Source organism: Sporobolomyces koalae, assembly GCF_050403365.1.
Source record: "Sporobolomyces koalae JCM15063 DNA, S_koalae_JCM15063T_v1_ctg3, whole genome shotgun sequence".
Taxonomy (NCBI): Eukaryota; Fungi; Basidiomycota; class Microbotryomycetes; order Sporidiobolales; family Sporidiobolaceae; genus Sporobolomyces; species Sporobolomyces koalae.
In genome coordinates this window covers 392,170-416,962 of record NW_027481768.1, presented here as the reverse complement: position 1 = coordinate 416,962, position 24,793 = coordinate 392,170, and the positions used below count along the sequence as shown (strand labels likewise).

At 56.8% G+C, this 24,793-nt stretch overlaps 10 protein-coding genes across 10 annotated transcripts; 3 read left to right on the top strand and 7 right to left on the bottom strand.

The window, feature by feature from the left end:
- Positions 1-557: 557 nt before the first annotated feature.
- Positions 558-2,961, top strand: JCM15063_005073 (C2H2-type zinc finger protein; the record flags this gene model as incomplete). Its single annotated transcript, XM_076676176.1, has 4 exons — positions 558-641; positions 731-773; positions 929-983; positions 1,080-2,961. 4 exons carry the CDS (start codon positions 558-560, stop codon positions 2,959-2,961), a joined length of 2,064 nt encoding a protein of 687 aa, XP_076536714.1.
- Positions 2,962-3,532: 571 nt separating this feature from the next.
- Positions 3,533-4,884, bottom strand: JCM15063_005072 (rhomboid family intramembrane serine protease; the record flags this gene model as incomplete). The annotated part of the gene is made up of 6 exons (XM_076676175.1): positions 3,533-3,591; positions 3,664-3,742; positions 3,829-3,927; positions 3,992-4,063; positions 4,133-4,404; positions 4,464-4,884. 6 exons carry the CDS (start codon positions 4,882-4,884, stop codon positions 3,533-3,535), a joined length of 1,002 nt encoding a protein of 333 aa, XP_076536713.1.
- A 180-nt stretch (positions 4,885-5,064) lies between these two features.
- On the bottom strand, positions 5,065-10,132 carry SET1 (histone methyltransferase SET1; the record flags this gene model as incomplete). Its single annotated transcript, XM_076676174.1, has 8 exons — positions 5,065-5,095; positions 5,171-5,219; positions 5,295-5,416; positions 5,483-5,650; positions 5,715-7,567; positions 7,636-9,138; positions 9,209-9,765; positions 9,913-10,132. The coding sequence occupies 8 exons, from the start codon at positions 10,130-10,132 to the stop codon at positions 5,065-5,067; spliced, it is 4,503 nt and encodes a 1,500-aa protein (XP_076536712.1).
- A 1,497-nt stretch (positions 10,133-11,629) lies between these two features.
- JCM15063_005070 (uncharacterized protein) lies at positions 11,630-13,607 on the top strand (the record flags this gene model as incomplete). The annotated part of the gene is made up of 8 exons (XM_076676173.1): positions 11,630-11,857; positions 11,934-12,072; positions 12,158-12,278; positions 12,337-12,680; positions 12,743-12,837; positions 12,919-13,037; positions 13,106-13,269; positions 13,351-13,607. The coding sequence occupies 8 exons, from the start codon at positions 11,630-11,632 to the stop codon at positions 13,605-13,607; spliced, it is 1,467 nt and encodes a 488-aa protein (XP_076536711.1).
- Positions 13,608-13,646: 39 nt separating this feature from the next.
- JCM15063_005069 (DUF1772 domain-containing protein) lies at positions 13,647-14,641 on the bottom strand (the record flags this gene model as incomplete). Its single annotated transcript, XM_076676172.1, has 7 exons — positions 13,647-13,739; positions 13,812-13,840; positions 13,905-14,016; positions 14,081-14,227; positions 14,307-14,363; positions 14,487-14,573; positions 14,639-14,641. 7 exons carry the CDS (start codon positions 14,639-14,641, stop codon positions 13,647-13,649), a joined length of 528 nt encoding a protein of 175 aa, XP_076536710.1.
- Positions 14,642-14,878: 237 nt separating this feature from the next.
- On the bottom strand, positions 14,879-15,815 carry JCM15063_005068 (uncharacterized protein; the record flags this gene model as incomplete). The annotated part of the gene is made up of 5 exons (XM_076676171.1): positions 14,879-14,979; positions 15,042-15,252; positions 15,334-15,510; positions 15,578-15,637; positions 15,741-15,815. The coding sequence occupies 5 exons, from the start codon at positions 15,813-15,815 to the stop codon at positions 14,879-14,881; spliced, it is 624 nt and encodes a 207-aa protein (XP_076536709.1).
- Positions 15,816-16,366: 551 nt separating this feature from the next.
- On the bottom strand, positions 16,367-17,543 carry RDI1 (Rdi1p; the record flags this gene model as incomplete). The annotated part of the gene is made up of 8 exons (XM_076676170.1): positions 16,367-16,407; positions 16,489-16,565; positions 16,638-16,830; positions 16,905-17,015; positions 17,127-17,196; positions 17,299-17,368; positions 17,442-17,477; positions 17,539-17,543. 8 exons carry the CDS (start codon positions 17,541-17,543, stop codon positions 16,367-16,369), a joined length of 603 nt encoding a protein of 200 aa, XP_076536708.1.
- A 282-nt stretch (positions 17,544-17,825) lies between these two features.
- BCY1 (cAMP-dependent protein kinase regulatory subunit BCY1) lies at positions 17,826-19,588 on the bottom strand (the record flags this gene model as incomplete). The annotated part of the gene is made up of 3 exons (XM_076676169.1): positions 17,826-18,079; positions 18,146-19,342; positions 19,423-19,588. The coding sequence occupies 3 exons, from the start codon at positions 19,586-19,588 to the stop codon at positions 17,826-17,828; spliced, it is 1,617 nt and encodes a 538-aa protein (XP_076536707.1).
- Positions 19,589-20,638: 1,050 nt separating this feature from the next.
- Positions 20,639-21,062, top strand: JCM15063_005065 (eS25 family ribosomal protein; the record flags this gene model as incomplete). Its single annotated transcript, XM_076676168.1, has 2 exons — positions 20,639-20,706; positions 20,756-21,062. The coding sequence occupies 2 exons, from the start codon at positions 20,639-20,641 to the stop codon at positions 21,060-21,062; spliced, it is 375 nt and encodes a 124-aa protein (XP_076536706.1).
- A 747-nt stretch (positions 21,063-21,809) lies between these two features.
- Positions 21,810-24,663, bottom strand: NOT3 (CCR4-NOT core subunit NOT3; the record flags this gene model as incomplete). The annotated part of the gene is made up of 10 exons (XM_076676167.1): positions 21,810-21,874; positions 21,966-22,258; positions 22,325-22,412; positions 22,483-22,732; positions 22,802-23,404; positions 23,482-23,865; positions 23,943-24,119; positions 24,201-24,218; positions 24,281-24,318; positions 24,642-24,663. The coding sequence occupies 10 exons, from the start codon at positions 24,661-24,663 to the stop codon at positions 21,810-21,812; spliced, it is 1,938 nt and encodes a 645-aa protein (XP_076536705.1).
- Positions 24,664-24,793: the final 130 nt, after the last annotated feature.

Here is a 24,793-nt window from a genome sequence, read left to right as displayed (position 1 = left end):
CAGGACCCCAAATGACATTGTAGAAGCGCGACTAGGACGCCCCACCACTACAGTAGCTCGAAGAGAGGCGCGGGCCGAGGAACTCGACGGTACCTACCGACCCTGTCAACGCTGTCGGAATTTCTACATTGCGAGAACTACAATTGTGACATCCAACTGAGGGAATCAGGGACAGAGCAGGCGGAAGGGCCTGAGCCAGTGACAATTGTCGAAATGCACACTGTAATTACAAACTGGGCAGGCAGTCGAGAGCGTGCGCCGCGCGCGGATCGCCTCAAGAAGGCGCTAGCGCCGCTCGCAGCTTCGGCGCGCGCCGAGACCCGGGCCTTTGTGTCAATTCATTCTCTCTTTTTGGCTTCCTCCACTCGACTCACAGTCTGTACCTGGGTTCTCTCGTTACCACTCAGTGACTGCCGACTGTGTCGACCTCTACACGCTCGCACGCGCCCCGACCGCATTCGCACCGCTCGCATTCAATACCCCAGCTCTGAGGAGCCCCAAACTCTGCTCCCCACCGTCGCCGATTCTTGCGCTCTCTCCTCGCGCCGCTCGACTCGATGGCGCCTATGTCCAGCACGGCCGATGCCGGCAAGAAGAAGGCGAGCAAGGAGCGGCTCTCTACTTGCTCGTACTGCCCAATGGTGAGTCGAGGTCGTGTCGGTTCTCGGCGCGTCTGCAGAATCTGGGGCTCACTGCACCGCTCGCTCGCCCGCGTCCAATCATGGCACAGACGTTCAAGAAGCTCGAACACGCTCAACGCCACGAACGCACTCGTGAGTACTCGGTTTCTCTCGCGGCACAGTCCGAGCCAGGGACGAGGTGAAACACGGCTCGGCATCCGCAGCCGGGCCTTCAAATCACCCAAAACCGCTCAGCTGACCTCTCCCTCGCGTGTCCGACATTCTCGCTCGCTCGACCACCCAAACAGACACGCTCGACCGTCCGTATTCGTGTGATGCCTGTGGAAAGACGTTCGCGAGACAGTGCGTTCGCCCTATTGTTCTTCCGCGCTCGACCGAGCGATTCAAGCTGACCTTCGCAAACCGCTCGACTGCCCGCGCGTCCGTCTGACCCACCAGGGACACGCTCCACCGCCACGCTCGCTTGCACTCGAGGACGACAGAAGAGGGACCTGCGGGCAAGGGCCCCAAGAAGCGACGCGCTTCGACCTCGTCAGCCACTCCGGCAAAAGCCGCCGTTCCCAAGTCTCCGAAACTCTCGTCGTCTTCCGCGTCATCAACGGCCTCCTCCTCCTCGACTGCTGCGGGACAGGGCAAGTCGTCGAGCAAGGTGCCGCCAAAAGCCAGCCCAAGCCCGGCCGTCCCCGAGTTCTCGTCTTCCTCGTCCGCATTTGGCCTCTCGATGAGCCTTCCGCTGCATCCGCCGTCCTTTCCAGCCTACTCCGAGCCCGAACACCTCTTCGCCTCCACCTCCTGCGCCAACGCCGACTTTCCCGCCCTCGGGCACGCAAACTCCATCGACCCGGCTGTCCTCCCTCTGCATCGTGGCGTCGGCCATGCTTCAACAGGCTACGGACCAACTCGAAGCCAGCCAGCTCGACGCGCCACACACTCCGGAACCCAAAATGGAGGCCCCGCCATCACCCTCGAGATGAATCGCCCACGCGCGCTCACGCTCGCAGGCCTTCCCGAGAGCTTTGGCTGTTTCTCCCTCATCAACAGTCCGGCCTCTTCGACCGCGTCCCTGTCTCCTGCAGCTGGCGAGGACATCGAAAGCGAAAGTGAGGACAATGACGACGACGACTACCGCGACAGCGGCATGGAAGACGAAGGTGCCACGAAGAATGAAAAGATGGATCCCGACTGGACGATCGATTCGCCTTCTTACCCCCCAGCTCCTGAGAGTCACTACCCTTCCCCGGCGTTCTCCAACTACAGCCCTTCAGCGCTCCATACCGACTCGCTGACTGACCTGCAAGCGATCCTCGACAATGACCCGATTCCTTCGAACGCGTTCAGCAAGACGCACCAGCGCAAGACTTCCTCTCAATCCGCGCACGAGATGCCCCAGCTCGCTACCGGCACTGAGCCAGATTTCGACTTTGAGGCCTTTGCGGCATCGATCGAGGGAGGCGGATCTGTGCCGTTGGATCTCTCGGCCTCGGACTCCTATGTCGATGAGTCGATCGATGCACAAAAGATTGGAGCGGGTCTCTTTGAGCGTTACCCGACGCCTCCGACAGATCCGATTACAAACATGGCTCTGCCACCGACGAGCGAGACGAACGACTTTGACTGGCTGAACCAGTTTACGGCAAGCGCCGAGGCGCAGCAACAAGCGCGTGAGGACGCCGCAGCTACCGCCGCCATGTTCTCACGTGGGTTCGGACTGGATCCTACGCAATGCTCGGTACCAGCTTCGACATCGGCGCTCGGACTCTCGCTCGGACTCCCCACACCTCCGCTCACGGCCATGGCCATGCACGCGCACGTCGCTGGAGTCTCGAACGCGACTGCAAACGTGTCGTCCTCACCGCACATCTCGTTCCCGGTCAGCTCGGCAAACACGTTTTCGAACCTGCATGCGACTTACGCTTCAAAATACCCGACGTTCTCTCTCCCTTCGGTGACGATCGTGCCTTCGCCTGCTCAGAGCGCTCCGTCGTCACATCCCTCGATTTCGATGCCTTCGAACCCTGGCACGACAACAGCCAATTCGCCTTCGCTGCACGACCTTCTCGCTGCGGCATGGGAGCGACGTCAGCGACAGCCTACCGTTCCTGCGAATGTGGCCTCCTCGAGTGCTCCCGTCCTGACAGCCTCGACCGACCTCGCCTCGGCTGCGAAACGGACTCCGGCGTTCTATATTCCTTCAGCGTTGCATTCCTCGGCGAACCAGATTGGCACCGCCACGACCGTCGACGCTCACGCTGGAATCGTGAACGGAAGCGGACCTCTCAGTCTCCCGATTCCGACGTGGGCGAGCGTGCCAGGCCAATGAGCACCTCCTTGCCTTGCCCCAACTCTGTGAATACCGACCTACTTATCCCTCTGCCTCGCTCTCCAAGCCATATCTCCCTCTGTGTGTTTGTCGTTCTATATCATCTGCCGCTCAACTATCTGTAAAGGTCAACCGGGAACGATGGTTGAAAGTGTCCAGTCAGGGATCGCGATGCGAATGAGGTCCAAGCGCTGTTTATCGTATCCTCTTTTTTCTTTCTTCTTCCTTCTGACCGTAGTGATTTGGGGATCTCTGTCGAGCTGGTTCAGTCCTAGTCTAGTCCTTGTCTTAGCGTCCGCGCATCTAGTTATTTCATCTCGGTCCCCCCGCTTGTACGTACTCTCATGTTACTTTCGATGTTCCTCCTGTAACGAGAAAAAGTAGTACTCTCTGTTCCTCCCGATCTGCTGCTGGATGAGAGGCGATGAGATGGAATTGCAAAAAGTTGAACACAAGGTTCAGTCTTGGTACAGACAACACAGAAGAGGGTCGCGCGGTGCAGAAGTTGAAAAAGAAAAAGGTCATCCACCCGAGTTTGTTCCAAACGTAGCTTTTGCGAGGAACAATTCTTTTAGATGCGACCGATTTTGCGCAGGAAGAACATGAGACCCGAAGCGATACCTCCAACATCTGGATTTCGACATGCAAAGATCAGTTTCGATGGAGAGGTGGAGATCAGTGCCTAACGAAGAAATAACTCACGTCCGGCTGAATCCGTCATTCCTCCTCGACGCGAAGTGGCGTTGTAAAAGTCCCAGGCAAAGAGACCACTGACGCAGAGCTGTGCAGGACCACCAACGCCGAATCCACCAGGCACACTGTTAGTGATACTCGTGGCGAGATTTGTGGCAGGGAATGATTCCTCACCCAGGCCGGGACGGGTACGACAAAGAAGAGCAAAAAGGTTGCGCGAGGCATGACTGCCGCAAAATACGCGAGAATTCCATACACTCCGCCAGAGGCTCCCTAAAGGTTCAGAGCAAAGCTTTTCATCAGGAATGTCCGAAGTGACAGATCTGAAGACACTTACATGAGCGGCGTAGTGAGGGTTCTGCGTGATGTAGTGGTTGAAGAGCAACGAAAAGGTCGATGCAGAGACACCCTAGAGCAAGTGTCAAAGCTAAGTCAGTTGCAGCATCGTTTCAAAGTCGAGACAGACGTAGAGGCGTACCGAGAAGAGATACAGCGAGAGGAAGCCGACATTGCCCAACATGGTCAAAATGGGGGGAGCAATGAAGAAGAGGGTGATCATGTTGAACGCGAGGTGTCCGGTACCTTCGTGACTGAACGCCGAAGTCAACAAGCACCAGACTCGACCTGAGGAGATGTTCTGCCACGAGACGGTAAAGTTGCGTTGCAAGAACCGGATCCAACTCGAGTCTCGGAAGCGCACGGCGACTTCTTGTCCATACGCCCATGTACAGTACACGGCGACGTTGATCACTGCGAAGGATCATGGCATGAGCAACGCAAGATTCGGATCACGTGCGGACGAGACTGACCGATGAGTCCGCCGAGGATCCAGACAGGCTCGATCGCGTCAACGCGTTCTCGCCAATTTGGAGGTCTACTGCCTCTCCCACCTCGTCCAGTCTGACCATAGTACGGTCTGATCCCTTCTTGTCTCGCACTCGTGCGGAAACCGCGCAGAAGAGAAGGTTGAGGGGAACCGACGCGCGGCCGAGAGTAGAATGTCGTTCGAAGCGCGGCAAATGTTGGAGACGGGAATGCGGATCGAGTGAAGAAGGTATTGCGAGGTAGCGCGAACGGGAGATGCTGCTGTGACGGAGAGAAGAACTCGAGAGCTCGAGGTGGAGACGATCCGCTGGTGAAGAACGGCACGGGCTTGACAGCATGCACAGGTCGCACAGCATTGTTGACTGCTATCCGCAGTGCTGCTCGCGCTGAAGGCAAGAACGACATGATGGAATGAGGCGAATGAGCTCGCATCCCGGCCGCCCGATCGAAGTGGAGCGACGGGAATAATTTCCTCGGCAGTCGGGACCCAAGTCGCGACACAGGATATTCGAATGCAAAAAGCACATGCGTGACATTATGACTAGGAAACGCTGCAAGTTGCAAGAAGGGTACGATACAGGATGCCTAGTTGAGATACCGGCGACATGTCGGTGCACTGTGACACAAGAGTATCAAGACGAATTAGTTGCCTGACCGTCCGAGCAGCCAAGAAGCAGCTCTCGTGACATACCCGCAGAGACAAGGGATCTTGTTGTCTTCCTCGATTGGGAAATGATAGTCTGTCGAGCATGGAGAAAGTGCATGAGTCTCGGCCAGATTGTAGTAGTATGGACTCTGAGGATGCGAGTACGTACCGTAGGTCACCTCGTCTCCGGGCTCGATGACAGTCTTGGCGTAAATGACAATCTTTTTGACTCCATTGATCGTGATGATGCGCGCTGTGCAATTTGGAGCACAGCAGTGATTGATGAGCCGCCTGTTCGCGACATCGACTGCAAGGTCAGAAGCGCTATTCGCGACGGCACAAGCAGACGGGACCCACCCGAGGTTCCCCTTCTTCGTTGCGTCAACGACGAGATCCTCGTCCACCCTGAACAGATACGAGCTACCGATACCTTGACGCTCGTATGCTTTCTCACGCCGATCGGCAACCTGTTGGCGGATGAGTTCGCCAACATATTCGATGACCATGTCTCCCTGCGGGATATGCCTAGTAGAATGAATCGTTATCAGCTCGCAGCGCGACGGGGTTCAGACCGCATGGGGAAACATACTCTTTGGCAAACAGGCCATAGCCCTCGATGCCCGAGCGCGAGAATGTCAGCTGCTTCTTCCTCGTCTTGAGCTGGTTGAACTTGAGCACGTCCGTATCGGTCGCGGTAACCTTCTTGTGCAACTCCATGCCTCGCACGAGCCCTCGCGTGTTGGCACGCGCGAGTCGAGAGACGGCGACGGCAGAGGCTTGTTGCGAGGCGGCTGTGTTCTCCGCTTTTGCTCGGTTGCTCGCAGGTCGGTTCGCCATCTTCTCTTCGATCGTGATCGCATAGAACCCTTCCGTCCGCGCAGACCCAGACGGGTGTTTGGCGTTCGTCTGCTCGTCATCCGAGCCAGGAGGGGTCGGTTGGAAATCGTTTCCGAGTTGGAGACGCTCGAGTGCGAGTTTGAGGTAGAACAGATCCTCTTCGTCGGCAGCGACACCGGCTTCGAATGGATCCGAGGTGACGGGTCGGGGCGGCAATCGTGAAGTCGTTCGGGCTCGGCTCGTTTTCACAGTCGCAGGCGAAAGCGCGGGCTTGTTGCCATCAGAGTCATCATCATCGCCATGTAGAGAGGGCGAGGCGGCAGTCGTCTCGGGCGTCGGCAGTATTTCGTCCACTTGCATCGGAATTTGTGCGTGCTCAGCGTAAGTAGACAGCCCTCCCGATCGTGGAATGAGCTTCTGAAGAAAGGCGGGCTCTCCTGCTCCCTCATCTTCAGACTCTTCTTTCTTGACCACTTCCTGCTCCTGCGTGCGGCGATATTCCTCGATCGGTTGCATGTTGAGCTCGGGCGAGGTTGATCTCGAAACAATGTCCTCCATCTTCAACATCGGCGGATCGGCACTACGGGGTTTGGGCCGTCGCACGTCCTGGTCCTCCTCGTCCTCGCTGCTCGTGTAGTCGAGATGAATCTGTCTCTTCTTGGGTCGCGATGATACAGGTTTTGCCTTGTCCCCTTCGCGCTTGCGGCTGTTGCGCTTGTCCTGCTGCTTTCTCCGCGGCTTGGCATCCTCGTCCGCGCTCGCCTCGCTCTCGGACGCGATTCGCGAAGCTTTCCTCGCGCTCTTCTCGTGTGAATTGTGGCGGCTATGCGCATGCCTCGGTAGTGCGCCCTCGCCGTCGTCGCTCTGGTCGCGCGCGGCTGCGGAGGATTCAGAGGGTGCTTCGGAGGAGAATCGATTCGAAGGTCGCTTTCGGACAGGAGTTCGTGAACCAGAACCAGACTTGTTGCGCTTCGAGAACGAGAGCATGCCGAGCCCTCCTTTGAGGGTCGCTGACGTCGAAATCACAGGAGAAGCGGCCGAGGCCTGATCATGGGCTGGAGCTGCGGTGTTGGCAAGTGCTTCAGGCGCTGGTGTGAGTGTGGAATTGGCGAGGGGTGGTGGAGGAGGTGGTGGCGGAAGTGGAAGTTGGCGGCGCTCCGCTTTGGCCTCGTTCCTCTCCCAAGTGGTCAGGTGTTCCTGGACTTTGCTCCTTACGACCCGCATCCTGAGATCGTTCTCGAGAGCGTCCAAGAGCTCCCGCACGACGATCTCTTTCGCTTCCTCGACGAGCTCAGTTTCTGTCCAGCCTGTCGATTTCTTCGGTTTCTGTGCGAGCTTCTGCAAAAGCGATGCGAGCTTGGCATCAGGCGTCGGAGGCTCCACTCGCGGATATTTCTTGTAGCTCCTGTTGAGCGGCGAGGCAGGTTGAGGAGTCGATGTTGCCGACTCGCCGGCATTCGGTGCGGCACGAGGTTTCGGTGGATCCCGCAGAGTCAATTCCAGCGGAGCGCCTGAGAAGCGTTTGTAGTCGAGCTCGTCGCGAGCCTTTTCGGCTTCTCCGGATGACTTGAAGGTAATGTACCAGCCCGAAGAATCGGCGAAAGTCTTTCAAAGCGAGAGCTGGCCATTAGTCGAGAAAACGGGCAAGACAAGGTCAAGGAGAACCGGCTTACGCGGTCGATGCCGAAGCTTGCGAAATGTCTTTCGAGCTCTTCTCCGTTCGGGACCGCCATTCTCCCACCTTGACCATCGCGTGTTCTCTGAAACTCGGCCCTCTCGATGAAAAGGTACTTGTTCCCGTTCGCCGCGAGCTTTTCCTCCAGCACGTTCTTGCTCGCCTGCCACGCAATCGCAGCCGCGGGTGCTCTACCTCGAGGGAGAATCGTGCGAGAGCCGACCCGTCCGGTCCCGCTGTGGTGAAAGTAAATCTGATCCTTCTTATCGACCTTGACACCATCGTCGTCTTCGTCGTCTTCGTCAGCACAATCCTCGTTCTCACTATCCGAAGCAGCAGAATTATCGCCACTCCTGTTCATGTCGACATCCCCACCTTCGAGCTCGTCTGCTCGCTTTCTCCGCGATTTCGTTCGATCAGGTCCTCCATCTTGCTGCTGTTTGAGCCTGCGTTTGGCGGCTTCGACAGCAGAAGCAATCGCGCTCGCCATGTTCTCCGCTCGCCTCGGCGGAACGGCAGTTTTGCCGCGTTCGGCAGCAGGTCCAGACGGAGCGGGTGACGCTGCGGAATGACCAGACTCCCGAAGGATGTTCGTCCCCACCGTGCGAGCATGAGGCGTACGACTTGTAGGCATGGACGAGTACGTGCCAGGCGAGGTTGATCTTCTCCTTGTCCTCGAAGGAATGGATGGAATGGGCATTTGTGGAACAAGGATATTCGTCGCTGCGATTTTGCGCGAAACGGCAGTCGAGGACGAGCGGGCGGAGTGCATTGACGAATCTGGTGCTTGCGAGCGGCCCCCTGGAAAGCCGGAAGAATGAGGCTGCGAATGATGTGAAGAACGGAAAGGCGAGTCGGCTAGCGGATTCAATCTGATCGGTCTAGCTAGATGCGGGATTGATGGTGGTGCCGTGGGTGGTGGAGGAGGTGGGGGTGCAGACGGCAGCGGGGGTGGAGCGACTGCAGGAGGTGCAGGCGGCGGGACGGACGGCGGAGCTGGAGGTGCATCTGTCGGAGGTCTGGGAGGTGCTGCTGTTGGCGGAACAGCCGTTTTCCGGACAAGCTCTGGATGCAGCCGCTCCATCTTCTCTTTGACGGCTATCTTGCATAGCTCTCCTTTGCCATCCAGCACGACTTTGACGCCTTTGTCCGAATTCATCATCATCGCCATGCCCACTTTGGCGCCGTTCGCCTTGAGTGCTGCCTCTTTCGCGACGAGGGCACCATCCTGAGCCTGTCCGGCTTTGCGCTTGCGGTCATAACGCTCCTTCTGTTCCTTGGACAGCTCGATGCCCCTCGGCACGTCGTCCTGGTACTTGATCCAGCAGATCCCGAGAGAGCCGCCTGTTCGAGAGTCATGCTTGATTTCCTGGGTTTCGATTTTGCCGAACGCGCGAAAGTGCGAGTGGATGGCATCAGGCGTTACGGCACTCGGGAACTCGGTCACGAGGATGGCTGAAGGCGGGATCGGAGGCGGAGGTCCAGTCGAGTTCTTGTCCCACTGAGCGATGCGACATGCGAGAGTCAATACCGATTTTACGCGAGTCGACGAGGCTCGGAAAGCTACTTACGGCATACGCCAAAGTTCCGACGCTCTGAACGAGCCACTCGCGTCGCTTCTTTTTCGTTTTGTCTAGCGGTTCGGTCCTGGTGCGCGGATCCGTCACTCTGTCTTCGCACTTGGCTCCGTCCCACCTGTAGACAACATCCTTGCCCTTCTTGACTGGATTTGTGTCGAGCGAGGGGTCGTACAGGACCTTGTAATCCTTCGTGTTGAGCGACTTGTAGAAGAAGGGTGGGAGGCGCTCCTGTTTCGATGCCGGAGTATGACGAGCACCCGAACCATTTGACCTCGATTTCGACATCGAGGAAGAAGCTGAAGGCGTAGAGGTCGATGGCAGCGAGGTTCGGGTCGAGGTGGGGGAATTCGCTGTGGGCGATGAACTCGACGGGAATGAATCAGGCCGCGACGAGGATGTCGTTCCGTACGATGTTCGACGCGATTGCGAGTGTGCGCTGACCGGAGGCATGGCCGCAATTGAGTATTTGCCAGGGTTCGAAGGCGATGTCGCACGATCTGCGGCACGAGAGGCTGGCCCGTCTCTCGATGCGTCCCATCTTGACCGTCCTGTATGTCAGAGGGGCGAGTAAACGTGCCAAAAGAGGAACAAGTGCGGGAGCAGCGGACGAGCAGTTTCGAATTCGAGTCAGTTTGGACATCTTACGCGCGCCGATATCTCCTTGAAGCGCATGAGATAGCTACTGGACGACTCACGCGTGTGATCGGACTCGTCGGTCGGCGCAATGCGAGGTGGATCGGTTGAAGCAAGTCCTTCACGCGGGCGAGCGCCCTGCTTGCCGCCATTCGCGCGATACTCGTCCAGTCCGAGTTCGCCTTTAGGGATCTCGGGACTGCCGCGCAGGACTGGCGCTGTTGCAAACGCGGAAGCGGAAGTGTCCGACTCTTCTCGCGCTGGACTCGGCCATCCGCCCATCCTGGCTTGCCTGAGCTGCCCGTCAGATGACTGTGAGCTCCGTATGCGCGCAGTGGTCAATCTGTCGGCGAAATAGGAGGCGGATATGACGGTGAGGCCTGGTAGCCAATACTTTCGCGTCGAGCTGTTGTTCTCCTCCACCACGCGTGATTCCCGAATCTACACGTCAAACGATGTCGAAGCCCGTCTCAGTGCACCAAGCGTAGAAGGCATCCGTCTGCCTGTGTGCGTGCCATGTCAATCCGTTCCGCCTGCCGAATTTACGTCGTCCGCTGCGACATGCCGACGAGCGTCCGACAGGACGACTACGCGTTTCTGATATCCAGGGTATCAGGAATAGGCGGCTCAAAGCTTGAAGGGAGGTGCGACCGCAAGCATGGAATCTCGACCAATCGCGCGTCGCGCGCTATTCTCGCGACTCCGGCTCGTTGCGTCTCCTGATTGTAAGCTGCACATGCCCTGGTCGCAGAGAACTTTGGAATGTATTGAGTTTCGTGAGCCAACTTCGCTCGAAAGATCCGCATCCACGAGGTGCGCCCGAGCTTCGTCGCCAGCGTCGCGGCGTATTTCGGCTGGTCAAGCAAACATGCACCATGGCTGTGCCCACGTTCGTGATCGATGCTACGAGACTGGAGCAGCTGCACTCTAACGCCTACCGTGCCGGATTGCCGTTATGATGTTGGCCAGGCCCGTCAACTGAGCAATCTGTTTCCGGGATTGCCGGGTCCGGGATTGCTCTTGTAATACTTGTATCGGCCGTTTAGATTCGGCTTGAGGACAGGTGCTAGGTATCGTCTACTGCCGCGGTTGAGCAGTCAGTACTGTACTGACATACGTAACTTCAGATCGCTCGTACCTGGAACTTCGACTGCTGTACCAGCCTCGCCGTCGCCTCTCTCAGCGATCATCGCTCCTTGGTAACGCAATCGACGTAGGCTCCTCTACCGTGCAGCCGAACCTTCGAGTGAATCTTCGAGACGAGATCCTGGTCGTTGTGCGCCGGAGCGATGTTCCTGCCACATTGCATACTACGCCGTGGCAGTATGCGTTCAGATTGGGCAACGCCCTCCAGCGAACTTCGTGAGTCCTATTACCGGCGCAATCGACGACATATTGCGCCGCTGCGGGTTGGAAAAATCTGCTGGCTGTAATATAAGGTCAGTGCACCGTAACTCCAGAAAATATATTGCCAAAGGACTGAGTTCCCTGAGTTCAACAGTTGACTGTCGAACACTTCCAGAGCGACGATCCTTGGCACCGTTTCAGTCTCGGACATCGTGATGATGATCCACAGAACAAACGATCGGGGCTCTAACTTTGCGTCCCGGCTTTAAGCTCGCTGACTCGACAGTTCATCTCCGCCCGACGCCATCGCTCACTCCTGTACAACTTCATCGTCTGCGATCATAGCACTCGCTTCACATATTCCCGAAGCTCAACGGCGTACTGCAGTCCGCGAACACCACGAAAATTGTCCTATCGGCCGATAACCTCACCATGACTTTCCAGCGCTCGCTGGGCATGCAAGAGCTGCTCGCCTTGCGTGTTAGGTTCAACAGCCTTGTAGACGCCCTGGACGACGCGAGGATCGACCTCCCGTCGGCCAACGAGCCATCCGCCCATTTCGTCTCACATCGACTGGAAATCCCGAAGCTTGTAGCCTTGTGTGACCAAGTGTCAGCCCTCCTCGGTGGACCAAACTATACCCTCAATCAAGCATTTCTCGTGAATCAAACACTGCCCGTCCTGTCTTCTGAGCGTTCCTGTTCTGACTCGGATCCGATTGCTCGTGACCCTTCAGTTCCATATTCCGAGCTGTCTTCGAGTCGCGATCGACGCACACGTCGAAGAAACTCTCAGAGAAGCTGAAGAGCAGGGCAAAACCGCGCTTCACGTACGCAGCATCGCCAAGAGTAGCGCAGTCTGCCCGGAAAAGCTAGGTGAGCTTTGCCAGTGCCATCTCTGATTGTGCGCTTCGAACACTTCAGACCGCTGATGCATTTATGGCTCGTCTGTATATACCAGCACGGATCCTCCGACTCCTCGCCGCTCGACACATCTTTCGAGAGGTCGGGCTCGACACCTTTGCGCGGAATCGATGCTCGAGCGCCCTTGATACTGGCAAGAGCGTACGGGATCTCGAGCAGTGAGCGCCAGTGAGAACCCACACCGATGTGTAATTTCGCTACTGACGAGCTCTGCAGGCATCCGGAACTCACGTATGATGACAGTGCCGCGTTGACAGCTCTGCTCGCGCATACGGCCGACGAGTGCTTCAAAGCTGCGGCGTACCTTCCAGAAACTGTGCTCTCGCCCCGTACTGCGTTCTCGTACGAGATCCGCGATGCGCCCTTCGGTATGGCGTACGGCGACAATCGCACACTGTACGAACACTATGCGAAGAAACGCAACGCTGCCCAACTCGCGCGGTTCTCGAATGCGATCAAGTCTGCCGGCAAGTCGTTCGGCGGAGGAGAGGACAAGTCCATGTGCGGTTACCCGTGGCAAAGTCTGCCGAAAGATGCGGTAGTCGTTGATGTCGGAGCAGGTTGGTTACACTTCTCTCGCTGGCGGAGAAACGTATTTCTGAGCAGTCTTGCCTTTTGACAGGAGTGGGGCACGTCGCACTCACCGTGTCCGAGAAAGTTCGTCATGCGCGTGTCGTCGTGCAAGATCTCGAGGATGTGATCAAAGAAGCGAGATCTGTGCGCCTCGTTCGCAACTATTTTGCCTTTCCTTGGTTTCACGCTGACTTTGCGTAAACTGTTTGATCTGGTTGTCTACAGTACTGGAGGTCGTCGGCTCCACGAGAACTGGAATCAGGAAGGGTCACGCTGATGGCCTACGATTTTTTCACCGAGCAACCAGTGAAACGAGCGCACGTCTACGTTCTGCGAGCAGTTGTGTAGGTCATCACAACCTGCCTTCGCCAAGAATACTCCGACTCAAGCGCACGGATGTTATTGGCACCAGGCATGATTGGGCAGACAATGAAGCCGTACGGATATTGAATCGGATTGCCGATGCAGCGGCTGAACACTCGTCGCTCGTCCTGATCGAGCATCACATCGCGTACCTGTGTCATCCGAATCCGTTCCCTCCTCGTTCACTCATGCCTTACTTCATTGATCTCCAGAGTGAGCCTTCCCAGTTTCCGGTTTGTGGGAGGGGGTTTCGAGCTGACACTCTGTCTCTCGCGCGCTTCGACGAACCGCCAGTGATGGTTGCGATGAACTCGCTCATACGGACGCAGCCGCAGCACGAAGCGTTGGCCGCACAGGCAGGATGGAAACTCAAACGAGTCTGGAAGACGGGCGAAGACGGACAAGAAGGACCTTACAGACACTACGAATTCGTACTGACAAGTGAACGGGTAAAGATGAATCAGGCGAGGGATAGCAAAGGGTCGGAACGGAGTCCTGGTCGGCGGCTGAGGATGGTGGATTTGAGACCGTTCGAGACTGCCGAAGAATGACAATTAATTCGTTTATCGCAAGCTTGCGATTTCGGGAGTCTAGGAGCTTGCGAGCTCTGCGACCGCGAGCGCGAAGGTTGTCGTCGCGAAGGCAACCCGGACGAGGTGCTGCTGACCCCACTTCTTGATAGCCTAGAGATCAATCGACGCGAGGTCAAAATCCATGCCGTAGGGGAACCACAGTGCAGCTCTAGGTACGCTTACCTCGTCCGACGAGAAAGTCGGTTTAGAGCCTGGCAGTGAGATCGTGTCAGTTTTTGCTCTGTTACCGGACCTTGGACAATCAAATCCAAATACCGGCGACGAGATCAGATTCTTCCTTCTTCATCCGCTTGATCGCCGGCATCATGAACGCGCCAGTAAATCCAACGACCGAGGCTGACAGCGAAGCGCATAGAGCGAGGACAAGCTACGCGAGACCTGCTCGTCAATGCAGGCACGCAGCGAGGATATAGCGCGAGGATTAATCTCACTTTGCGGTTGCGGGCGATAATGTTGGCAGGCAGGTACAAAGCAGGCGCTTCGGCTTTGAACGCGGCGACTGCGAACAAGATGGCGCAGGTCGGAAAGACGGTCAATGCCGTCGCTTTACCGTTATCGTAGATCTGGGACCACAAGTGCTGCGGGACACGGCGGATCTGGTCAGCACGCGCTCTCTCTATCGGATCAAGTTCGGACCCGGCGGGAAGTGATACTCACCAGGCGATCTTTCGGTGAGATGGGCGCGGCATCCAGCGCTGGCAAGATCCAAGCCGGCTGATCCGATTCGAGATGCAAAAGTGGGGGTCAAGTCCGGGTCGAGGCGGGAGAGCACAGGGCCGAGAGGGAGTCAGCACTGTGAGTATCCTACCGAGGCTGAATGACAATCACGCTACATACGATCGAGAGAACGAGGCCACTGGCAGCTCCGATACCGACCGTTGCGACGGTACGGGCGAGCACGAGAGAGCGAGAGTCATGGGCGGCCTGGCCGGTTCACGAGCCACTCTGTCAGGTATGGTGCGTGTCATGTAGCCAGCACATAGACGGACCATGATGAAGCGTGAAGATTGAAAGAACAAGAGCAGTCTCAGCCGCGCTATCTCCGTTTCTGAAGGCGGCGTGCATGCGGTATCGTCACCTCTCGGAGCAGATCGAGAGAGAGAGAGTGTGTGTGTTTGGACGGATAGTATTGGCAACAGAAAGGGTAAACACAGTGACCAATCGTGGAGAGGAATACGCAAGCAGGAAACGGCCGGATGACCAGCACTCGACAGCCGTCTTGCTCCTGATCAGACGCACAACAGCTCGAGGTTCGTCAATGCAAAGGTGCAGCCTGAAAGAAAGATGATGCCGAGCTGGACTTTGTTCAGGTCTCGAATTTCGGCGTCCGCTGCACAACAAGATGGTCAGTGCGCATGCCAAAGTCAATGTTGACTTGCTTGCAGGACTCACTGTCGATCCTCTCGGGTCTCATGAAAGGACTCTTCTCACTCTCGGACTCGAACACCGAGTCTTCGGAGTCGACAGGCGAGAGCGGAGTCGACGTAAACTTTGCGAGCTGCTTGCGGTCATGCTCGAACAGGAATTCTTCGCGCGGCACGATAAAAGTCGAGCTGTATGTTCGATGTGCGAGGGTGAAGACTGCAGCGACAATGAACAGAGACTGTATGTACGGGGATCGACACATCAGTACGATCACTCCCGAACGGGAATTAGCGCCCGCAGACAGGTAGCTGGAGCTGACCTTGCGGTTACTGCGGATAGCGTGTACAAGCACCATCGACGGCTCAGTGTCGGCAGGGAGAGCAGCGTCGAGACTCGATTCGGCGAGGAGAGCCGACAGGGAAAGAGTGAGCGTCAAAAGCGGGAGGAGAAGGGAGGTGATCGAGCTCGTTCGGCGTTGGTAAGTGACCCAAAATCGCTGCTCAATACCATGTCGGATCAGTACAATGTATGTAGTATGTAGAGGACAGTCAGTGCAAACATACGAAGCGATCCTGGGCGCCGAGCCCGAGCACCTGCGATAATGCTGGCCAAACGAGTGCAGGCTACAGGCTAGATCGTCAGCTGTCATTTCCCAATACGAGTGTACATACTGGCCCACGAGCCGAAATTCCCATAGGTCCGCGCAAAGAAAGAAGAGAAACGCACCCAGGCTGATCCTATCCCTAGCAGGGTCGACGCGAGCAAGCAAGAGACCAGCCGCAGCGGCAAGATTCCTTCCATCCGTGTCTGTCCTGAGGCAAAGTCGTTGAACGCGATACAGGAGGTCGTGACGACTTTTTGTTCAGGCAAGTTGAGCGTGAAAGCGCGCGAGCGCGATTCGGTCGTCGGGTTGTGGGGCTGGATAGCAATTGGGTTGCGGCCCTGGTGGCTTGAAACAGGGCGAGGCGCGAGACACAGAAGGCGTCACTGAGGCTGCGATAGTCGAGAGGCCAGGTGCCTGTGAAGAAGTGAGAACGCGAAACGAATTCGACCAAGCCGAAGCACCGCCTTAACGTGCAGATCGGTTTAGATCTTAGCGCGCGCGCGCGCATGCCTCGTGCTACTCGTGCGCGCTCATACCTCGTGCTAGTCGTTCTCGCAAGTAGCGAGTCCGTCAATTAGAACACGCGTGAGACCACTCGTGCAGCTCTGAGCCTGAAATTTTCAGTTCTCTCGTTTGCTCACCGCAGTGACCAATACGAAGAACTATCGAATTGAGTTGCAGATTGCGAAGAGAAACGAGATGAGCACAGAAGCACAGAACAAAAACCTCAACAAACTCGCGAAACCGACTACCATTCTTTCTTGAGCACGAACGACCAATCAAAGTCGACTATTGAAGGGCAATAACGAGTCAGATTGATCCACTCGTAACGAGGGGTGGCGTGGGGAAAGAAGGGAAAGGGCCGCGTACTGTAGACGTTCTTGTCGTCATCTGTGAGACGACTTCGCACGCTGTACGAGCCGGATCGCGCAATCATTCCCGACGGCCTACAATGTATCGAATTAGTCACGTGGAATAACGGCGATTGGGGCGTGGATCGAGCGAGACGCCCGGCTTACGCTTCCTCGGTGACGAAACGCTTCTCGATCGAGTCTGCGCTGGGGCCGTAGGATCCGATCATCGATTCCATCTTGTCGACGACGATACCTGCTCGCTTGACGGCCTGAATGTATCGCAAGCCAGACACGATCGTGTTGTTGATCCTGAACACGAGCTCGACTGCGTACTCGGCGCCCTCCTTGATCACAACGGCTGATGGTGCCGGCCACGGATCGCTCGCTTAGGCTTTCGCTACAGCAGACAAAGCAGTATCCTCAGAGACTCACGATCCTTCTTGAGTGTCTTGAGAGCTTCAGCATTCGTCAGGTCGAGCACGATCGGCTCGGACCGGGTGGGCGAAACCAGTTTCAACGCCAACATTGACACGTTTGGGCCATCTGTCAATACAGTGAATCCGATACGACAGGGAGATTTGTACGTCAGGCCGGGACTTGCTCACGAATGACCGGTTTTGACGGCGCAAAAGACATGTTCGAGAAAGTACTCACCAGAGCTGCTCGCGCCTCCCAACCCTAATGACTGCTTCCATTTCTGCAGCGACTCGTCGTCCTTGTCGAGCTACACACAGGCTCCAGAAAGATGTCGGATCAGAGAGATCCGGTACGAGGACGGCGCGTAGAGTTCCAGCGGGAAGCCCCACTACAGAGCGAGGATACTCACCTCGTTGTATTCAGCAAGCGACTTCTTCTCGCCGAGCTTGTATCCAGCAGTCTCGGTAGGGGCGAGATCACTGGCGTAGTTCGCTTGTCAGAGGAGGTCAGCGTGAGCGAAACTGCCCAGAGATACGTGTTCCCGCAACTCACGACTCGTTGATAGCGGATGGTTCAGCTGCGTGCGAGCTGGAGCGATGGTCGTGTCAGTTGACGATGCGCCGATTGCATACGCGACCAAAAGACTCACGACATGACGCAGAACGAGGATGCAATCTGCAAGGATTCGGGCGCGCCCCTGCAGCCAATATTTGCTGGTTTACGAGGCGAACTCTCGATTAAGGCAACGACACAGCAGGTGCGAAGGACGTGCAGACAGGCTTCAAGACTATGGTACGGAGGAACAGCCACAGCCTAGGACAGGAAACACACAAAATGCGGAACGAACGAAATTGGAGAGAAGGGTAAACTTGAAAAAGGAGAGCTTTATAGGAAACAAGGGACGGAAACGACGGCAGTGGCGACAGGGCTAATGCTTCACTCGACTGCAACACTCCTCCTCTGGTCCCCAAAGGAGCTGCCACCGTTTCCAGATCCACCGCCGCCGAGGGAAGCGTTGACAGCGGCACCGGGGCCGTAAGAGCGCTCGGCCTTGCGCGCGAGAATGTCAATGATCGGACCGAGGAGACGCGTGAACGCCTTCTCGCCGAGAGTTGCGACACGTAGACGACCTTGTCCGGGAACGGCGCGTACGGTCGCAGCACGAGGGGCAGAGTTGATGAGCGCAAGTTCTATCATGTTAGGATCGCAACCGTCAGCTCTAGCGGAATTTTGCAGACGAGTTCGAATGATCTTACCTCCAAAGTAGTCTCCTTTGCTCAAAAGGCCGAGCGTATCCTCCTCGCCCACTTGCGAGCCGCTTTTCCTCTTCTTGGTCACCTCGGCCTGTCCCGATTCGATAATGTAAAAGTTCTTGCCGACCTCGCCCTCGATGACCACCGCCTCGCCTTCCTCGTATACCTTTTCCTCGAGCGCATCGGCGATCTTGGCCCGCTCTTTCGCATTGAGCGTTTGCAGGATGGGCACCTCGCTCAGGAACGTTTCGTACATCTTGCGTTTCCTCGATGTGTGTTCGACCAAGATCGAGCGGAACGTGACTCGGTCGAGCGCCCACATGGTTGCGCGCGAGGTCGCGACGACCGTCGCCGCGCGAGGGGCGTTGTACATGAGTGCGAGCTCTCCGAACGATCCTCCCGGTCCGTAAGTTGCGACCTTCTTCTCCTCGCCAGCATGCGTGACCGACTGTCCCGGACCCGCGTACTCGTGCGTAGGCGGTCCACGCACCCAGACTTCGAAACTTCCCTCCTCGACGACGTAGAAGAAATCTCCGACCGCGCCTTGCACGATGACTTCGGTTCCGGCTTGGACGGTCACTTCTTTCATCGCGTTGAGCACGTCGTTGTGTTGGTCTTCATCGAGGTTGCGGAAGAGGAGGTTGTTCGCGATCGAGGTTTCGATACGCGCGCGTTGCGACGGACTCTTTGGGATGACAGTCTTGGGCAGCGAGCTGCTCGCGCTCGGGTCGAGAGACTCGGCAGAGACGGACGTGCGACGCCCGAGGTTGTACGCGGCGGGGATTCCAGATGCGGCAGGTCCGCTCGCTGCACCTGCGGGTCCGAACGGTCCTCCCGCTTTCGAAGGGTGATAGTTGGGATCATCGCGAGGATCTTCGACATCTGAATCGTTGTCTGCCGAAGGAAGTCGAGCGCGAGCGGCGGCAGAAGCGGCAGCAGCATCCGAGGCGACGGTCGAGCCAGACTTGATGTGTCGCGAACCTCCGGTCGGGCCAGAAGTGCGGTCCTGACCGAAAGGTGAAGGGTCGCCCGCCGGAGGAGGGTTCTCCGAGAAGGGGGATTGGAGGTCGTCGTTCTGCACCGCGCGAGGTTGGGCTCCGAACGAATAGCCTTGGTTGAACGGGAGCGCGGTCTGTTTCGGTTTCGAAGCGGGTGCGCCGGACGAAGACGAAGTCGAAGGGACAGGACCGAGAGGAGGCGCTGCAAAGGGTGCCCAGAGGCAGACGGTCAGCAAAAGGCGGGAACGGGTGCACCGCCGAGTGCATTTAGAGCACGCTCACCAGATGCGCTTGTCGGCGACGAGTTGCTACGAGCCTGAGTGCGCTCGTGCTCGAGTCTCGACGCGAACCAGTTGGCGCAGAACTGAAGCGGGTCAGAGGGCTGCGCGCGCAGGACCTCGCGATTGAGGTCGCTCAAGATGGCAGAGTAGCTCGAGGGAAGCGACATGTGGGGTGCTGCCCTGTCAGCCGCCATTGATCGACGAGTCTGTCAGCAACTCTCAATGAGTATTAACGGCGTGTACCATCGCAGGAGCTCACAAAGTAGACCGGGAAACGGACGAGGGGAGCTGAGGAGCGGGTGCATAGTCGAAGTCAGCTAATCCATGCGAGCTAAACGAGTCGCGCTGAAGACAGACTCACCTCAGATGGCAAGTGATAACAAGCACAACGCTCGCTGCGACGACAGTGTCAGGCGGACTCTGGTCCGAAAGGCGAGTTGCAAGGTTGGAACGAGAGCCGGACGACGCGAGTCGAGTGGGGTGCTTGTCCTGGACTCTGCGAGATTGGCGCTCACGAGGCTAGCGCTGCTCGAGTTGGACGGCTAAGGGTACGTATACGGTACTCGCTGGCTCGGCCGAGGTGAGAGCAGAGTAAGACGGCGTCAGATGGGAGCGGACGAGATGGCGGGATAAAGCGCCGACAATTTACGCAATCCAGTCTGCTTTCGGAAGGCTTTTCCTCGACTCTCCAGACCTCGGCATTGTGTTCAGTCTCGCGATACAGGCTGGGGCATGCCGTGACGATTTTCCCGCTCGTCCGCGGACAAACGATTACATTTTCGAGTTTACGCATCTTGTTCGCAAGGTACAGCTGATACCAGACAGCTACAAGAGCACATGAAGGATGCGAGTGAAAATTAGAGGAGAGAGAGAGAGATTCCGAGACTTGTGCGGATCGAGCAAAGTTCAGAGAGCGGCGGCAGCTCTCTTTTCTCCTCCAGCTCAGAACTCACCCCTCTTAGCTCGCAAATCTTCGACAATGCAAGTCTCTCTTCCAGCTCTCTTCCTGCGCCCAGTGCTCGCCCCAGCGCCTCGATCCCGCCCGCCCAGCCTCGTGCCGTTTTTCGACCCGTCCCGCAAAAACTCTTTCGCTCGCCATCACGGCTACTCAGGACTGCGAGGCGAGGACGGCAGGCCATGCAAAGGGGCCAAGTGATCCGGAGACTACGTTGGGCGTGATGGGCGCTGTGCACGAGTCCTGGGCGGGCGGGACACGGATGCGTGGATCGACCGGTCGACCACTTCGGGCGGGCTTCGAAATCTACAATCTCTCGCTTCACCTCGAGTCCCAGTCGGACTGACCTCGCTGTTCTCTCGTGTTGTCTCTCGTTTAGGGCGAAAGCTGCTGCCGGAGCGCAGAACACCACCAAGGCTGCCAAGAAAAAGAAATGGAGCAAAGGTAAAGTGAAGGACAAGGCCAACAACGCCGTCATCTGCGACAAGCCCACCTTCGACCGCATCATGAAGGAGGTCCCCACCTTCAAGATGATCTCGCAATCGGTTCTCATCGAGCGCATGAAGATCAACGGTTCCCTCGCCCGTGTTGCCATCCAGCACCTCGAGAAGGAAGGCCTCATCAAGCCCCTCATCCACCACCGCGCCCAGCTCGTCTACACCCGTGCTATCGCCGAGGAGGCCTAAGATGGTGAGTCCCTATCGCGGACTCATGAGCCTCGATACCCCCGCTCCCGGTTCTGACCCTTCTTTCCCTCTCTCTCGGCCTTGCAGTTCCCCTCTACCCCTCTTATCTCTCACTCCGCCGACCTCTGTTCGACCCGTCAGCGTCTCTCCACGATGATGTGATCTTTGGGGGTTTCTGGTGATTTCGATCCCTCCTTTCCCCCACTCTTTACTCCTCGAATCAGTCCTCTTTTGGTGAAACTATAAAAATACCACAAAACATACCCACGCGATCGCATCGTCACGAGAGAAGCGAAGAAGTTCCATTCTGGTTGACAAGCGACTCTGCGATTCACGCGACGTGTCTCGGTCCTTCTGTCGCGAAAAACGCCTACATCTCGTACCATGACGTTCGATATCTTGCTCTCTTTTTAGGCCAGGCCTACCTCCTCGTAAGGTCTGGGATCGTACTCGGCAAACAAGGAGAGCGAGATAACCAATTTTTACACCAGAGAGCAAAAACAGAAGAAAAGGGTAAACACGGAAAAGGTTGCAAAAGCTCTGCAGCGCTTCTGTCCTCGTTGTGTTCCCCCCTTCCAACCATTCGAGAAGAACAGATCAAAAGAAGAAAAGAGGAAAAGAAAGACAAAAACAGGAACGAAGACAAGAGAAGCGAAAAGAAAAGAAAAGAGTTTCTACTTTTCATCAGAACGCGCGCGAGCTAGTAAGTCCGAGAGAATTGGACGGCCAAGCTCCGGAAACGGATGTTCAATATTGGTCAAGGTATTTGTACTCGAACTTGAAGTCGGTCTTGCGTCGTTGACACCACGAACCTTTTGATTTTTTCGAGAGAATCGCATAAAGGGTCAGCACCTCCCGATGCGAGCTCGACAAGAAACCATGAGGGGGAAAAGAATAACGTACCTTCCCAATCAAAGTACAGGTACACTCCTTGCTCGAACGTCTCGGTGATCGTGGTGGGTTCGTTCGCGCGTTGGAACCAGGTTAAGTACTGCTTGTGGAACCTCCAACTCTGTTTCTTGAGTTCTCCTGCAGCGAGGTACTGCAGGTACGTCCCTGGGCAGTAGTAGAAGATGTAGAACAATGTGTCGACATCGAGTTTGGCAAACAACGACGACGAGCCGAACTGCGACGAGGGCTCTTGAGGGTAGTACGTCGGCGTCGCGTACGGCGTCCGCGGAACGTAGTATTTGGGCCTGTCACGATTGTCAAGACGAGTCAGCTGGGCTGCTCAGGCGTGGGCACAGATGACCCGAACTCACTTCTCGGCATCGAGCGGTTGAGGCACGCCGGGGAACCCAGCTTCAAGGATCTGGTTGATCGCACCGAGGTCGTTATCTCGCCTCATCGCTGTAGAAGCGACCGGATGCAGAGTCAGCATTTGGTCGGTGAGAAATCGTAGAGCACAGACGATCCGTACATTTCTGCTTAGCGGTCTCGAAACTCGTCACGAGATCGGCCAAGCTACTTGGCAATCGCTGGTCTCCCTTGTTGGACGGTGCCGATGATGTCTGACCTGCGGCCGAGGCTGCGCTCGAAGGCTGTTCTTGCGATCTCTGCGAAGGCGAGGACACGCTTGGTGCGCTCGCAGATGCAGGTGCCGGCGATGCCGGTTCGGCCGAGGTGACAGCCGACGAGCTCAGTGACGAGCCAGTCTGTTGCGAGACGTCCTGGAATAGGCAAGGTTCAAGGTCAGCAAACCCGTTCACGATACAAGAGGCATTAGAAGGGCGCCTCACTCCGCTTGGTGCAGGGCTCGGTTGCGAAGCGGGAGGGACAGCAGAGGACAGGGCAGGCGAGGGAGCGGTTGAACCGGTTCGACTTGCGAGACCTGGAGGATGACCAGCTTTCGAAACTTCCGGACTTGTGGCGGCTGACGGCGAAGGCTGCGAGGCAAATCCCGGCGGCGGAGCTGTCGTCGAAGTCGGAGCTGGAGAGGTAACGGATGGCGAAGCGGTAACGTTTGCTGCAGCGGCAGCGGCAGCGTAGCGGATTGGTGGTAGAGGAGCCGGCGTCGTGCGAGCTGCTGGTGTTGGCCCCGACGAAGATCGCTGAGGAGTCGTTGCGGCTGCTGGAGGCGGACGAGATACGGAGTCTGTACTCGGTTTCTTCTGGGGTGTCGGCACGATTTTCGCTTTTGGCGGCGCAGGCTTGTCATCGTCCTTCTCGAACACTTTCGAGGGGGTCTTCGGTATCGGGGGAACTGGAGGTGCGGGCTCGTCGGCCACCGAGACTGAATCGTGAGAAGACTGGTGGTCGTCCCCGCCAATCTGGTACATGTCTTCTTCATCGGACAAATTCAGTTCATCGTAGATCCCTTCATCCTCTTCAAAGTCTTCCTCCTGAATACGATTGCGAGTCCATCAGCGCCCTCATACACAGGGAATATCTGGGTTGACTAGGGAGAATTCGCACGCACCGTATTGCTCTCGACAAAGTAGGCGATGTCGTCCTTGACATTCGTCACCGAGTCGGTTTGCAGGTTTCCGTTCTCGAGCAATCTCAGAATCAGTTCCAGTCGGTTGATGTGCCACGATCTTCGCTCGTTCAGTCGGTCGAGTTCCTCGAGGCGCGCTTCCCGCTCGGAATCCTTCTTCTTCGATTTGAGGCCCTGAATCGTCTCGAGTTCGGCTTCGGCTTGTTCGACCTGCCGCGACAGCTCTTCCACCATTGTTTGGATCCACTGACACAGGTCGAGCTTTTGCTGCTCTTTCGGGTCGAGTTTCGCTGCAGCCGATAACCCTTCCTTCGAGAACGCTTTCGTCTTCATTTCCTTCTCGCATGCCTTGAACTTTTCCATTTGCTGTGGTAATCGTTTCAGAACATTATAAGCCGAGGATTCTTGGGATCTGCTCGAGCAGAGCTTTCACGGCAACTCACAGTTTCAATCAGTTTTCGGTTGTCTATCAGCGGTTGTTTGTCCTTGACATCGCTCGAAGCCATCCATGTCTTGATCTGATCTCGGAGCCGTTGCAACTTTTTGATCTGAGTCTTGAGGTCCGTTTCGAGTTTCTCCTTTTGCGTTTGATTCGACGAGGCTTGAATCTTGTCGTACACCTGTTGTGACCCGAATAGCGCACCAGTTAGTGATCAACTGCAGAGCTCATCCTCGGTTTTCAAGTGGGTGAGTGAGCGCACGCTTTCAAAAGTCTCGACCTGGGCACAGCGCATGCAGACTCAGCAACGGGTCGAGGATCACGGAGAGAGACTGAACGTACACCTTCTGTCACCTTCTTCAGAGTCTTGTCGATCTCGGCTGTGCATGGTACACGTCAAAAGTCAGTCTCCGGAGATTTGTCCTGCGCGAGAGCGAGAGCTGTTGGTCCGTCGAGTGGCTACGAGTGTCCCCAGTGCTGTGTCCGGTTGCGTTGCCAAGTCGTGCTGTCTCTCCCATCCCAACTCTAGGTTTCCGTTCGCCCGGTCCATCCGATCCGGTGAGACCTGCGAGGGATCGAGCAGGCGTATGGCGAGCCAGTCGGTGTCGAGAGCGAGGTTCGAGTCGAGGTGGAGAACGGGGGTCCAGTTGCGACTAGCGGCAGATGTTGTGTGTCGGAAGGATCTCTAGGGCGGAGAGCTTACTCTGCAGTTTCCGTGCCGCCATACTGTGTCCTCTACTCGTACAGAGATCGTAGGGCGGAACAATGCGAGCGGCGAGATCAAATCGGCACTGCTGGCGAACTCACTCTCGCGCTTGATCAATTCGCTTCCCTGTTTATTTGCTTTTCCGGACC